General features: G+C 38.6%; 1 protein-coding gene across 3 annotated transcripts in view; it reads right to left on the bottom strand.

Annotated features, from left to right (window-relative positions):
• The window catches only part of nub1.L (negative regulator of ubiquitin-like proteins 1 L homeolog), a 42,121-nt gene that overhangs the window by 18,430 nt on the left and 11,058 nt on the right, over positions 1-12,633 (bottom strand). For all 3 annotated transcript variants that reach the window (XM_018267116.2, XM_018267117.2, XM_041565782.1), the window contains exons 6-9: positions 7,358-7,552; positions 3,022-3,110; positions 1,508-1,614; positions 544-730 (exon numbers count right to left, since the gene is read on the bottom strand). In XM_018267116.2, the coding sequence (XP_018122605.1) occupies positions 544-730; positions 1,508-1,614; positions 3,022-3,110; positions 7,358-7,552 (578 nt within the window). The remainder of the gene's footprint in view (positions 1-543; positions 731-1,507; positions 1,615-3,021; positions 3,111-7,357; positions 7,553-12,633) is intronic.

Here is a 12,633-nt window from a genome sequence, read left to right as displayed (position 1 = left end):
CTTTTTTAAATTATTTTAATACTAAGAAATCTATTAATATTTATTTTTCTTTCTTTTTTTGGATATTTTAGATGTTGTTAACCTCTGGTTTTGTTAATTATACGGCACATTGCACTTTAGTAAATATCTAGTGACAGATTGATTTGGGCCAGAAAATGTTCATTTGAAAAACAGAAACAGTGCTCTCTGAATTTACTTAATGTAACATTTCACTACAGGTTGTACTTGTATAAATTTGTATGTGACAAATTAAGGAATCTCTGTCTATCTATCTATCTATCTATCTATCTATCTATCTATCTATCTATCTATCTATCTATCTATCTATCTATCCATATAGTGACAGGGCCAGAAAATGTTCATATGAAAAACATAGTGAATAGTGTAACAGTGCTCTCTGAATTTATTAAATGTTTAATAGAATTTACTGCAGCGTTTGGTAGAAGGCTTGGGTGCACAAATTGTCTAAAGCACTGCAAGGTTTTCACTGGATGGAGGGGAGGTCGATGAAAGACAGGTCGCAGCAAAACAGGTGGAACTTACTTTGATATGGACCAGTCGTTCATGGTTTTCCCCGTAGCATTTATTGAAGCACTTCTGGGCTATGTCGAGCTTGCCATCTGCATCGTCCAAGCAGTCCAGCTGCTCCAGACAGAGGTAGCACCACACGACATCAAGCTGCAGGACAGCATAGTTATCGACCATATTCAGCAGCTCGCTGCCACACTCACTAGAGAGGAAGGTAGAGGCACGGTTTAAATTTCAGTTGGAAGGAGCACATTACAGGTGTACCATTGCCATGGGAATGGACCACTGCTGAAATCTCACCAAGAGACTGTTTGCCTTGTTAGCCTAATTTGGCGATGTCGCCAAACGAGCGGATCTCCCTCCGATATGCCCACCTTGAGGTGGGCAATATCGGGCTGATCCGATCGTGGGCCCTAGGGCCCAACGATCGGATCCTAGCAAACGCAAAGGGCGGTTGGATCGCGGGACCGCATTAACGAACAGATGCGGCCGCGATCCGACGGGATTTTTAATCCCATCCAATCGAGATCTGCCCGACTTTCGGCCAGATCTCGATCGGGGAAGCCCGTCGGGGGCCCCCATACACGGGCCAATAAGCTGCCGACTCGGTCTCTCGGCAGCTTTTATTGGCCCGTGTATGGCCACCTTAAGCTGCCATGTTCTCTGATAGAGTGGAATAGTCCATGTATAGCTTTAGCTAGCATATATAATGAGATGGTAAATATTCTGCTGTACTAAACACAATTCTCTCGGAATGTCCAGGGGTATATCGGCTCTCTGGGGGCAGTCATTGGTTATTGAGAAAAATTAGTTCATACTGAGGCAGCAAGTACGGACTCTAAACTCCTGCCTCTTTCTGATCTGAACTTCCTGCACTCAGACCCTAAAGGTATTAAGGCATTTCACTTACCGGTAAAAAGAGAATGAACCCCCCAAAAAAGGTGGAATCACAACCAGATAAGGTTGAATCAGCCCTTACCAGAAATGTTTATCGGCGTCCAGAAGAAATGGCAGCGCTAAGGCATATTCTGTTCTCTTCAGGAATGCTCTCCCCCTTTCGTGATAGCCCATGGCAAGCATCAGCGCCTACAGAAAGGAAGCCAATGCGTTGGAACAGTCAGAACCATTTGGGGTTAGACAAGAAGGTTTGTGGCAAAAGAAAATGTTGCAACACACCAGACAGGAAACAACAATTAAACAAAATAATAGGGTACAGCAAACAAGTGATACAGAGGCATCAATCAATGGACACGTCTAGGCAGATATGTGTAACCCTTTAAGTGACGGAGCACATTGCATCCACCATAACACAGAAACAAAGGATTATCCATATAAGGGCTGACCAAGTGATGGTCGTGGTCAGATGAGGCCCTCCAAATAATTCTTATGGCTCCACAGAAAGCTCCACAAACTTCAGTGTATGGCATCATTGTTTTCATTTAATTTGGCCCTCCAACATGCTATATGAAAATGAATTGGTGCACTATATGTAACAAGTTGGACAGCCCTGATCTATATAATGAGATTAATACGTCTGGATTGCCAGCACCTGTTATTGTATAAATGTAGCATAAATTAAAATGGCTGCTCTGTTATTGTGAAATAATTAGTGGCATCATTCTGTGATTATGGAATCCCACAATACCACTATTTAATATTAATATTACAGGTTATTACGTGAAACATTTTTTACCTCCTTGTTTTATGATGAAAAGTCACGTGACTTTCCACCCCGCCATTAAATTGCATATGCAAACTAGGATTCGGCTCAGCCGGGCAGAAGGATTTCGCCGAATCCGAATCCTGCTGAAAAAGGCAGAATCCCGAATCCTGGATCCGGTGCATACCTAATTATTTCAGAAACAGTTCAGAATTTTTAATTGATTATATTTTAAAAGTTTCTTTCAGTATGCTGAAGCTAATATTAAATTTTGCATTTTCGCGATAGTTCCCCTTTAAAAAAATATGCCTGCCCGATATAATCAAGCAAAAATGCTTGATTTTCCCACTGCCACATGCAGCAGACAGGCCAATAAGCACAGGCTGCCAGCTTAAAGGAGTAACAACGTAATCCCTTTAAACAAATGACATTTTTTTTTGTTATCCCTGGCAAAGCAAAGCCTGCCAAGCTCTGTGGCTCTGGTGGTCCAATTTAAAGGAAGTTCCTCCAATAGACCCTTTGTCAATTCTGGGAAATCCCATTCTTTTAAAATTTACTCCCATTTGCAGGGAGCTGGAGGGGTTAACCCATTAAGTGGGCATGCTGCCGAATCTACAGTGTCGGTATTAAAGTACCAAAGCAGTCGATTCTACAGTTTTGGTGCACTCATGGTTGCCTTGCCATGCTTTAACTGGAAATACTCGGTGAGGCATGATGAAGGGGACCTTGGGTTGTACTAGTTTGCACACGGCTCTGGAGGAGATAAAGCTGTTAAAACAATTATCCAGGTGCCAGTTGCCCACAAATGAAATGGCAATTCCGTGCAGTCTTGCCTTTTTTGCAGCTTGAGGAATGTTGAGCGGCTTTCCTGTTTGATTGGCTATCTCAAGGTATGGAGTTCTTTCTGGGTCATACGATTCACCTATGGGAGAGACAAAACCATAAATAGATTAGCACATGAACATGTGATCACTGTCTGTGGGTGTTGCCCTGTTTTTTTTAAAAACCTTTAAGGAACAGTAACATCAAAAAATTAAAGTGTTTTAAAGGAAAGAGAATGTAATGTAATGTTGCTCTACACTGGTACAACTGGTGTGTCTGCTTCAGAAAAACAACTATAGTTTATATAAACAAGCTGCTGTGTAGCCATGGGGGCAGCCATGCTTGAATGGCTGCCTCCATGGCTACACAGCAGCTTGTTTATATAAACTATAGTAGTACTTATCTGTTATCTACCGTGTATCCTGTGCTTGAATGGCTGCCCCATGGCTACACAACAGCTTGTTTATATAAACTATAGTAGTACTTATCTGTTATCTACTGTGTATCCTGGAATTGAATGGCTGCCCCCATGGCTACACAGCAGCTTTTTTATATAAACTATAGTAGTACTTATCTGTTATCTACTGTGTATCCTGTGCTTGAATGGCTGCCCCCATGGCTACACGGCAGCTTGTTTATATAAACTATAGTAGTACTTATCTGTTATCTACTGTGTATCCTGTGCTTGAATGGCTGCCCCCATGGCTACACATCAGCTTGTTTATATAAACTATAGTTGTACTTATCTGTTATCTACTGTGTATCATGTGCTTGAATGGCTGCCCCCATGGCTACACAACAGCTTGTTTATATAAACTATAGTAGTACTTATCTGTTATCTACTGTGTATCCTGTGCTTGAATGGCTGCCCCCATGGCTACACAACAGCTTGTTTATATAAACTATAGTAGTACTTATCTGTTATCTACTGTGTATCATGTGCTTGAATGGCTGCCCCCATGGCTACACAACAGCTTGTTTATATAAACTATAGTAGTACTTATCTGTTATCTACTGTGTATCCTGTGCTTGAATGGCTGCCCCCATGGCTACACAACAGCTTGTTTATATAAACTATAGTAGTACTTATCTGTTATCTACTGTGTATCATGTGCTTGAATGGCTGCCCCCATGGCTACACAACAGCTTGTTTATATAAACTATAGTAGTACTTATCTGTTATCTACTGTGTATCCTGTGCTTGAATGGCTGCCCCCATGGCTACACAACAGCTTGTTTATATAAACTATAGTAGTACTTATCTGTTACTTATCTGGACTTAGAAAAATAAATTGTTGTAAACACCGATTACAACTGATGTTTAATTAAGAAATGTCACCCCACTATCGACCACTTCTACCTATGGGCCAGTCCAAGGAGTTGTATTAGCATACTGTCATAACTACATACATACAGCTTTACATAAACTATAATATCATTTCTGAAGCACAACACACCAGTTGTACCAGTGCAGCACAACAGTACATTACATTGCCATTCCTTTAAAACAGTTTAATGTTTTTGGTGTTACTGTTCCTTTAACAGCTAAAAACACATAAGAAACACATAGAAGTTAAAGCAAAGGAGTTAAAGTTAACTGGTTGGACATTTGCTTTAAGTCTAATAACCCACAGCAACCAATCAATCACCGGTCTAATGGTTGCTAGGGCTAACTAGACCAGGCACAAACTATATGCATTTTATTATTTCACTAAAGACATTAGAGTAAAAGGGAAAAAAGCGTTACTGTCCCTATAACTCAATGCTAACACAAAGGAACAGGGTGTAGCTTCCATTAAATGAAGACAGGCATATCTGTTATATATAAACGCAACACCATGGGGCCACTATTTCCAAGTATAACGGAATGGGAAGGAAGTGCTGCGGAAGATCTGTGTGTGTGTGTGGGTGGAGAAACTCAAACATGTTGAGGAGTTGAAGGGCTTCATAAATGATGTATTGTACTTTACAAGAAAAGCCTGCTGTGCCAGAGTGCTCTGTGATATTCAACATGGGTTATAGCTCGTATAAAGCCAACACTAATTGTTTCCCACTTAACTTGTAAAAGCAATGGAAGCCAAAAACATGGCAGCCGATTAAGTGGTTCATGAGAAACAGAAATGAATGAAGTGCAAGATGTAAGTGCCGCAGTCACAGAATTCTCCAGATTAAAAAAATATTATAAATATATACATGTATGGGACCTATTATCCAGAATGCTGGGGTTTTTCGGAAAACTGATCTTTCCGTAATTTGGATCTTCATACCTTAAGTCTACTAGAAAATCATGTAAACATTAAATAAACCCAATAGGCTGGTTTTGCCTCCAATAAGGATTAGTTATATCTTAGTTGGGATCAAGTACAAGCTACTGATTTATTATTACAGAGAAAAAGGAAATCATTTTTAAAAATTTGATTATTTGGATGAAATGTAATGTATGGGAGATGTTCTGGGGGTTCTGGATAACGGATCCCATACCTGTATTTGTTTGAGAGAATGTCACTGCCTCCATTCAAGGGGAAGTTCACTGTACAGCTAACTTTTAGTATGCTATTGTATGTTCTATTCTATTCCAATTCTTCATGTAATCTTAGTTTTAAATGATATGCCTTCCTCTCCTGCCTCTTGCTAGCTCTCAAATAGGAGTCGCTGACCCCAGCAGCAAAATAACTATTGCTCTGAGAAGCCACATATTTATTTTATTTCTTATTTTTTTATTCAGTCCCTCTCCTATTTATCTTCCAGTCTCTCATTCTAACCACTACCCATTTGCTGGGGTAAATTGGACCCTAGCGAGCAGATAGCTGCTGAAATTCCAAACTGGAATGCTGATAAACAAAAAAGCTAAATAATTAAAAAAAAAAAAACACAAAACGACTAATTGCAAACTATTTCCGAATAACACGGTCTGCATCATACTAAAAAATTAATTTAAATCTAAACTACTACTATAAAATAATTGTGATGTTTCTAAGGGTTTATAGCACATGGGGAGAATTAATCTCTTGCCTATTAAAAGGGGTTGTTCACCTTTGAGTTAACTTTAATTAGTAGAGAGTGATATTCTGGGACAATTTGCTATTATTTTTTATTATTTGTGGTTTTTGAGATATTTGGTTTTTTATTCAGCAGTTTTCATTGTTTAGCAATCTGGTTGCTAGGGTCCAAATGACCCTAGCAATCATGCATTGGACTGGAATATGAATAGGAGAGGCCTGAATAGAAAGACGCATAATAAAAAGTAGTAATAACAATAAATTTTTAGCCTTACAGAGCATTTGTTTTTTTGAAAGCTGGAAAGGCAAATAATTCAAAAACTATAAAAAAAATAAAATAATGAAGACCAATTAAAAAATTGCTTAGAACTGCCCATTCTACAACATACTAAAAGTTAATGTAAAGGTGAACCACCCCTTTAAGGCTTCCTGAGCATGTCCACCATAATATGAAAGCCAGGAGTGGGTCTGTTTTGGGATTCCTTTCCACAACTAGGGTTGCCACCTTTTCTGGAAAAAAATACCGGCCTTCCTATGTAATCTATCCTTTTTCTCTATTAATAACATTGGAATCAACCATCATTTTTACCGGCCAGGCCGGTAAAATACCAGCCAGGCGCAACCCTATCCACAACACACAAGGCAGCATCCCGCCATGAAGTAATGATTTACTGGAGTGCACCACGCTCATGGATTAAACAGTGTATTAAGTACCCCCTACTGTAAAATATAAGGATATTATAAGTCACAGAGGAGTTCAATGACCATATAAAAGCGTGAGGCCGAAGGCCGTGTGCTTTAATACAGGTCATGGAACTCCGAGATGACTTTTAATATCCTCATATATTCCATCAAAATATTTCCTACTTTATTTATTATAATACCCAAGTTTTAGTGAGTCACAGAAATGACATCACTACTCACCGTTTTTAACTGATGACATCACTAGTCACAGTTTATAAGAATATATTACAAGATATTCATGGCTTTTGTGTATAATATAGTGAATAAAGTACCCCCTCTTGGAAAATATAAGGTTATTATAAGTTACCGAGGAGTTTCATGACCATATAAAAACACAAGGCCAAAGGTTGAGTGTTTTTATACAGGTCATGGAACTCCGAGGTAACTTCTAATATCCTCATATTTTGCAACAGGGGGTACTTTATTTATTATAATACACAAATTTCAGTGAGTCATGTGACAGAAATGACATCAGAACTCACCGTTTATAACTGATGACATCAGAACCCACCGTTTATAAGGATATAATTTACAAGATATTCATGGCTTTTGTGTATTATATAAATGCACATATTGTAATGTAATATTTTCAGAAAAAAATGACCTCTCTCGGCTAGGATCTCCAGACCCTTCTTGGTGCGCATCATCTTCTTTTTTATACTCTCGTCTCTTTTCTCTGCATTCTCTCTTTCTTTTTCTTCTTCGTGCGTTCGCTTTTTAGCCTCCTCCTCGCTGTACTGCAACTCAAGCACAAGCACTTTGACGTTGTGGCCGACGCCTTGCTCTTGAAGCATTTTGTCTGAGCGACAAGGAACAGAAAATCTACTTTACAGTTCAAATGGTGATGATTCTGAGGGGTTTAGTAATTTAGTAATTAGCCTTATATATATCTATCTATATATGTATTTGTGCTTATGCATGTTGGAGGGAACAGCAGTGATTGAAATGCAATCTGGTGTCTGAATTAACAGGAAAAGTGGAAGAACATTTGATACAAAGCAATAACCTTTCAATAACTGTTCATTTGTGACCTCATCAAATCCTACCTAGACTACAGGTACTTACTGCCTCCCTGATGCTAGTAGAATCCTTTAAGGAACAGTAACATGAAAAATATAAAAGTGTTTTAAAGTAATGAAAATATAATATAGTGATGCCCTGCACTGGTAAAACTGATGTGTTTGCTTCAGAAACTCTACTATAGTTTATATAAACAAGCTGCTGTGTAGCAATGGCGGAAACTGAAAAAAGACTATATGGCACAGGTTAAATAGTGGATAACAAATAACACCATTATGTTCTACAGAGCTTTTCAGCTATCTGCTGTGTAACCTGAGCCTTTGAGCTTTGAACAGTCCTTTAATTTCAATGTTAAAAATGTTTAGCCCTGCACTGCTCTTGTTTTCCCTTCCCTAATTTGCATATGCAAATCAGGATTTGGATAGGTAATCGGCTTAATCCTAAAGTTTCAGGGGTTCAGCTGATCCCAAAATAGTGGATTTGGTGCATCCCTACATCTCTTAAGGGGGAAGTCTAAAATAGAATAAGGCTAGAAATGCTGTATTTTGTATACTAAACATAAACATGAACTCACTGCACCACAAGCCTAATCAAATAAATGATTTATTCTTTCAAAGTTGGCCACGGGGAGTCACCATCTTGTAACTTTGTTAAAACATCTTTGCAAGACCAAGACTGTGCACATGCTCAGTGTGGTCTGTGCTGCTTAGGGATCATAATAAACCATTAAAACTGCACAAGTCAAATAATATCTGCCAGAAGCCGATACAGCAAGACTGATTAATAATCAGAATATACTAGGGATGCACCGAATCCAGGATTCGGTTTGGGATTCGGCATTTTTCAGCAGGATTCGGCCGAATCCTTCTGCCCAGCCGAACCCGAATTTGCATATGCAAATTAGGGGCGAGGAGGGAAATCTCGCAACTTTTTGTCAGAAAACATATGCAAATTAGGGTTCGGTTTCGGTTCGGTATTCGGCCAAATCTTTCACAAAGGATTCGGGGGTTCGGCCGAATCCAAAATAGTGGATTCGGTGCATCCCTAGAATATACAGACTGCACTGGGTCATATGTTGTCATATAATTTAATGTGGATTTTATAGTTTTTGTATTGTTTATTACAAACTTTCTCCAAAATAATTCTCCAAATAGAATCCCAGTTTATCTGTTTAAATCTGGCTCCATGATCTTTGTCCCTGCAGCTGGAGTTGGAAACAGTAAAGGGGATGTAAAGGCAAAGATAAAATCCAATACAAATCTCTACACAGTCGCCGACTACTCTACAGGGAAACAAACAAAGCTGCTTGAGTTCTGCACGGCTGGGAAGTAAGGCGGGGGCTCCCCCTGCTGTTCATTAGTATGATTGTTTCCCTACTCAGCAGTTAGGGACCGTCTGACAATTCCTATCCACAGCAGTAAATGAAGGGATAATGTCACTGCATAAAGTCAGGTTTCTTATAAAAACGGTACACATTTTTAAATTAAATTATATTGGACAAAGGTTTCTTTTTCATTACAGAAAGTAAAAATGGGATTTTATTTTTTTGCCTTTACATGCCCTTTAAGGAGCCCAAAACTGTACTGCATACTCCAAGTAAGGCCTTACCAGAGAACAATAAAGAGCCAAAATTATGTTTTCATCCCTTAAGTTAATGCCCTTTTTTTTATACAAGACAGAACTTTTTTTGCTTTAGTAGCCACAGAATGACACAACTTGTTATCTTGTTGTCATTTAGTGTATAATTATATTACTTCTGCCAAAGTGCATTTATCAAAATTGAACCTCATTTTCCAGTTTGCTGCATAAAGGACTGCGGGAACAGAGGGAGAGTGCAGCATGTGCTCAAGCACAGCTCTCCATGAAACATAGGCTCAGCAAAATCAGCAAGTAAAGAGTCCCTTCTCTGCTTCTACTGCTACTTGTTGTGGGAGACTGTGCCCAGAGCAATCTGTTATCATATAATCCATAATCATTCTATTAAATGCAACAAAACAAACGGCCCAGAAGCCATATTGAAAGTGTAACGAGGCATCCCGCAGAGTGGCCACAGAGAGGAAGCCGCTTCACATCTGCAAGGCATTAAAGCTCCCCAAGAGAAAAGCCAAAGTGGCTCACGTATCAGTTCCAGAGCTCTCGGCCAGAAGCCTGTCCCTTGCTCCACAGCACTAATGAGTAATGTGTATGTATGGGACAGATTAAATAATGAGAAGGGAGCTCAGCTGGAATAGATCGAGGTTTCTCCCTTATACCGGACTGGAACCATAAGGGAACATTGTAGAGACAACTGGACAGTGTTCTGTATGTTCCGAAACCTATTTGCTTTGGTTACATCTGTATCGGTCTTGATTTCCTTGGAGATAGGGATGCACCAAATCCATTATTTTGGAGTTTCCAAACTTAATCCGAACTGAATCGGAACCCGTATGCAAATTAGGGCAAGGGAAGATTAAGAATAATAAAAAAATCGCAACTTCAAAAAGTGACACGATTTTAAGGATTCAGTTTGGCCAGGCACTTGAAGCCCTGAAATGGGTGGATCTTTTATCCAGAATGCTCGGGACCTGAGGTTTTCTGGGTAACAGATCTTTCCGTAATTTGGATCTTCATACCTTAAAGGGGTGGTTCACTTTTAAGTTAACTTTTAGGGGCACATTTACTATTGATCGAATATCAAGGGTTAATTAACCCTCGATATTCGACCCTTGAAGTTAAATCTTTCGACTTCAATATCGAAGTCAAAGGATTTGGCGCAATTCATTTGATCGAACAAAAAATCGTTCGATCAAACTACTAAATCCTTTGAATCGAACGATTTTCCTTCGATCCCAAATTGCCTAGAAAGCCTATGGGGACCTTCCCCAGTAGGTTTTAGGTGGTCGAAGTTTTTTTTAAAGAGACAGTACTTCGACTATCGAATGGTCGAATAGTCAAACGATTTTTAGTTCGAAACGTTCAAGTCGAAGTCGTAGTTGAAGGTCGAAGTAGCCAAAAAAAATACTTCAAAACTCAAAATATTTTTTATTCTAATCATTCACTCGAGCTAAGTAAATGTGCCCCTTAGTATTTTATAGAATGGTTAATTCTAAACAACTTTTCAACTGGACTTCATTATTTATTTTTTATAATTTTTAAATTATTTGTCTTTTCCTTCTGACTCTTTCCAACTTTCAAATGGGGGTCACTGAACCCATCTAAAAACAAATGCTCTGTAAGGCAACACATGTATTGTTATTGCTACTTTTTATTTCTTATCTTTACATTCAGGTCCTCTCCTATTCATATTCCATATTTAAATCAGTGCATGGTTGCTAGGGTAATTTGGACCCTAGCAACCAGATAATTGAAACTGCAAACTGGAGAACTGCTGAATAAAAAGCTAAATAACTCAAAACCCACAAATAATAAAAAAGGAAAACCAGTTGCAAATTGTCTCAGAATATCGCTCTCTACATCATACTAAAAGTTAACTTAAAGGTGAACAACCCCTACTAGAAAATTATTTAAACATTAAATAAACAGGCTGGTTTTGCTTCCAATAATGATTAATTATATCTTAATTAGGATCAGGTACAGGTATGGGGCCCATTATCAGGAAAGCTCTGAATTACAACAGCATAGACTCCAGTTTATCCAAATTGTAAAAATTTCTCTGTAATAATAAAACAGTATCTTGATCCCAACTATGATATAATTAATCCTTATTGGAAGCAAAACCAGCCTATTTGGTTTATTTAATGTTTACATGATTTTCTAGTGGACTTAAGGTATTAAGATCCATATTATCCGGAAACCCCAGGTCCTGAGCATTGTGGATAATATGTCCCATACCTGTACAAGGTACTGGCTTATTTTTACAGAGAACATTTTTTAAAAAATGGATTATATGGATGAAATGGAGTCTAAGGGAAATGGCTATCATGCAATTCTTCGCTTTCTGGATAACGGGTTTTCAGATAATGGATACCTGTACCGAGATGGTTTGGAACTTGAAATCAGATGATCCCCTCATTGGGAATTTTGTTCTAGAATCAGTGCATCATTTTTCTGTTTTAGTTCAATCTGACCAGACTGTTTTCAATACCCTCACTGCTGCTGAGAGGCGTCAGTTTATCAGAAAGCCTGAAATGCGTGAGGACACTAAACACGTAAATTAGGGTTGACTGAAAGCAGGCTACATTATTTACTATAAACATAATGCGTGTGATTGCATAAATATAGTGTCCTCGATAGATAGAAATGTTGAGTCTTTCCATCTGTTTCTAACTACAGCCTCCTGATGAAAGTGTTGGAGGATGCCTGTCCCTGCAATGTACATGGCTCGTTAAAGCTTGACAACCAAGAAATGGAATAGACCCAACCGTCCTCTCATAAAATATACCATGTTTATAAGCAGACTGAGCCTGAATTGAAGAAGAAAGAGAAGTCCAAAGAAAAAGGAGGCCTTTAAAGGAATTGTTCAGAATAAAAATAAAAACTGGGTAAATAGATAGGCTGTGCAAAATAAAAAATGTTTCTAATATAGTTAGTTAGCCAAAAATGTAATGTATAAAGACTGGAGTGACTGGATGTGTAACATAATAGCCAGAACACTACTTCCTGCTTTTCAGCTCTCTTGCTTTCCACTGATTGGTTACCAGGCAGTAACCAATCAGTGGTCATACCTGTTGCTTTTGAATCTGAGCTGAATGCTGAGGATAAATTGCAAACTCACTGAACAGTTATGTCCCATGTGGCCCCCTTTATAGTCACTGACTAACTCAGAGTTAGAGAGCTGAAAAGCAGGATGTAGTGTTCTGGCTATTATGTTACACATCCAGTCACTCCAGCCTTTATACATTACATTTTTGGCTAACTAAT

Source organism: Xenopus laevis, chromosome 6L (assembly GCF_017654675.1).
Source record: "Xenopus laevis strain J_2021 chromosome 6L, Xenopus_laevis_v10.1, whole genome shotgun sequence".
Taxonomy (NCBI): Eukaryota; Metazoa; Chordata; class Amphibia; order Anura; family Pipidae; genus Xenopus; species Xenopus laevis.
Note: the sequence above shows the minus strand (reverse complement) of the source record. Positions and strands in the feature narration are given on the sequence as shown.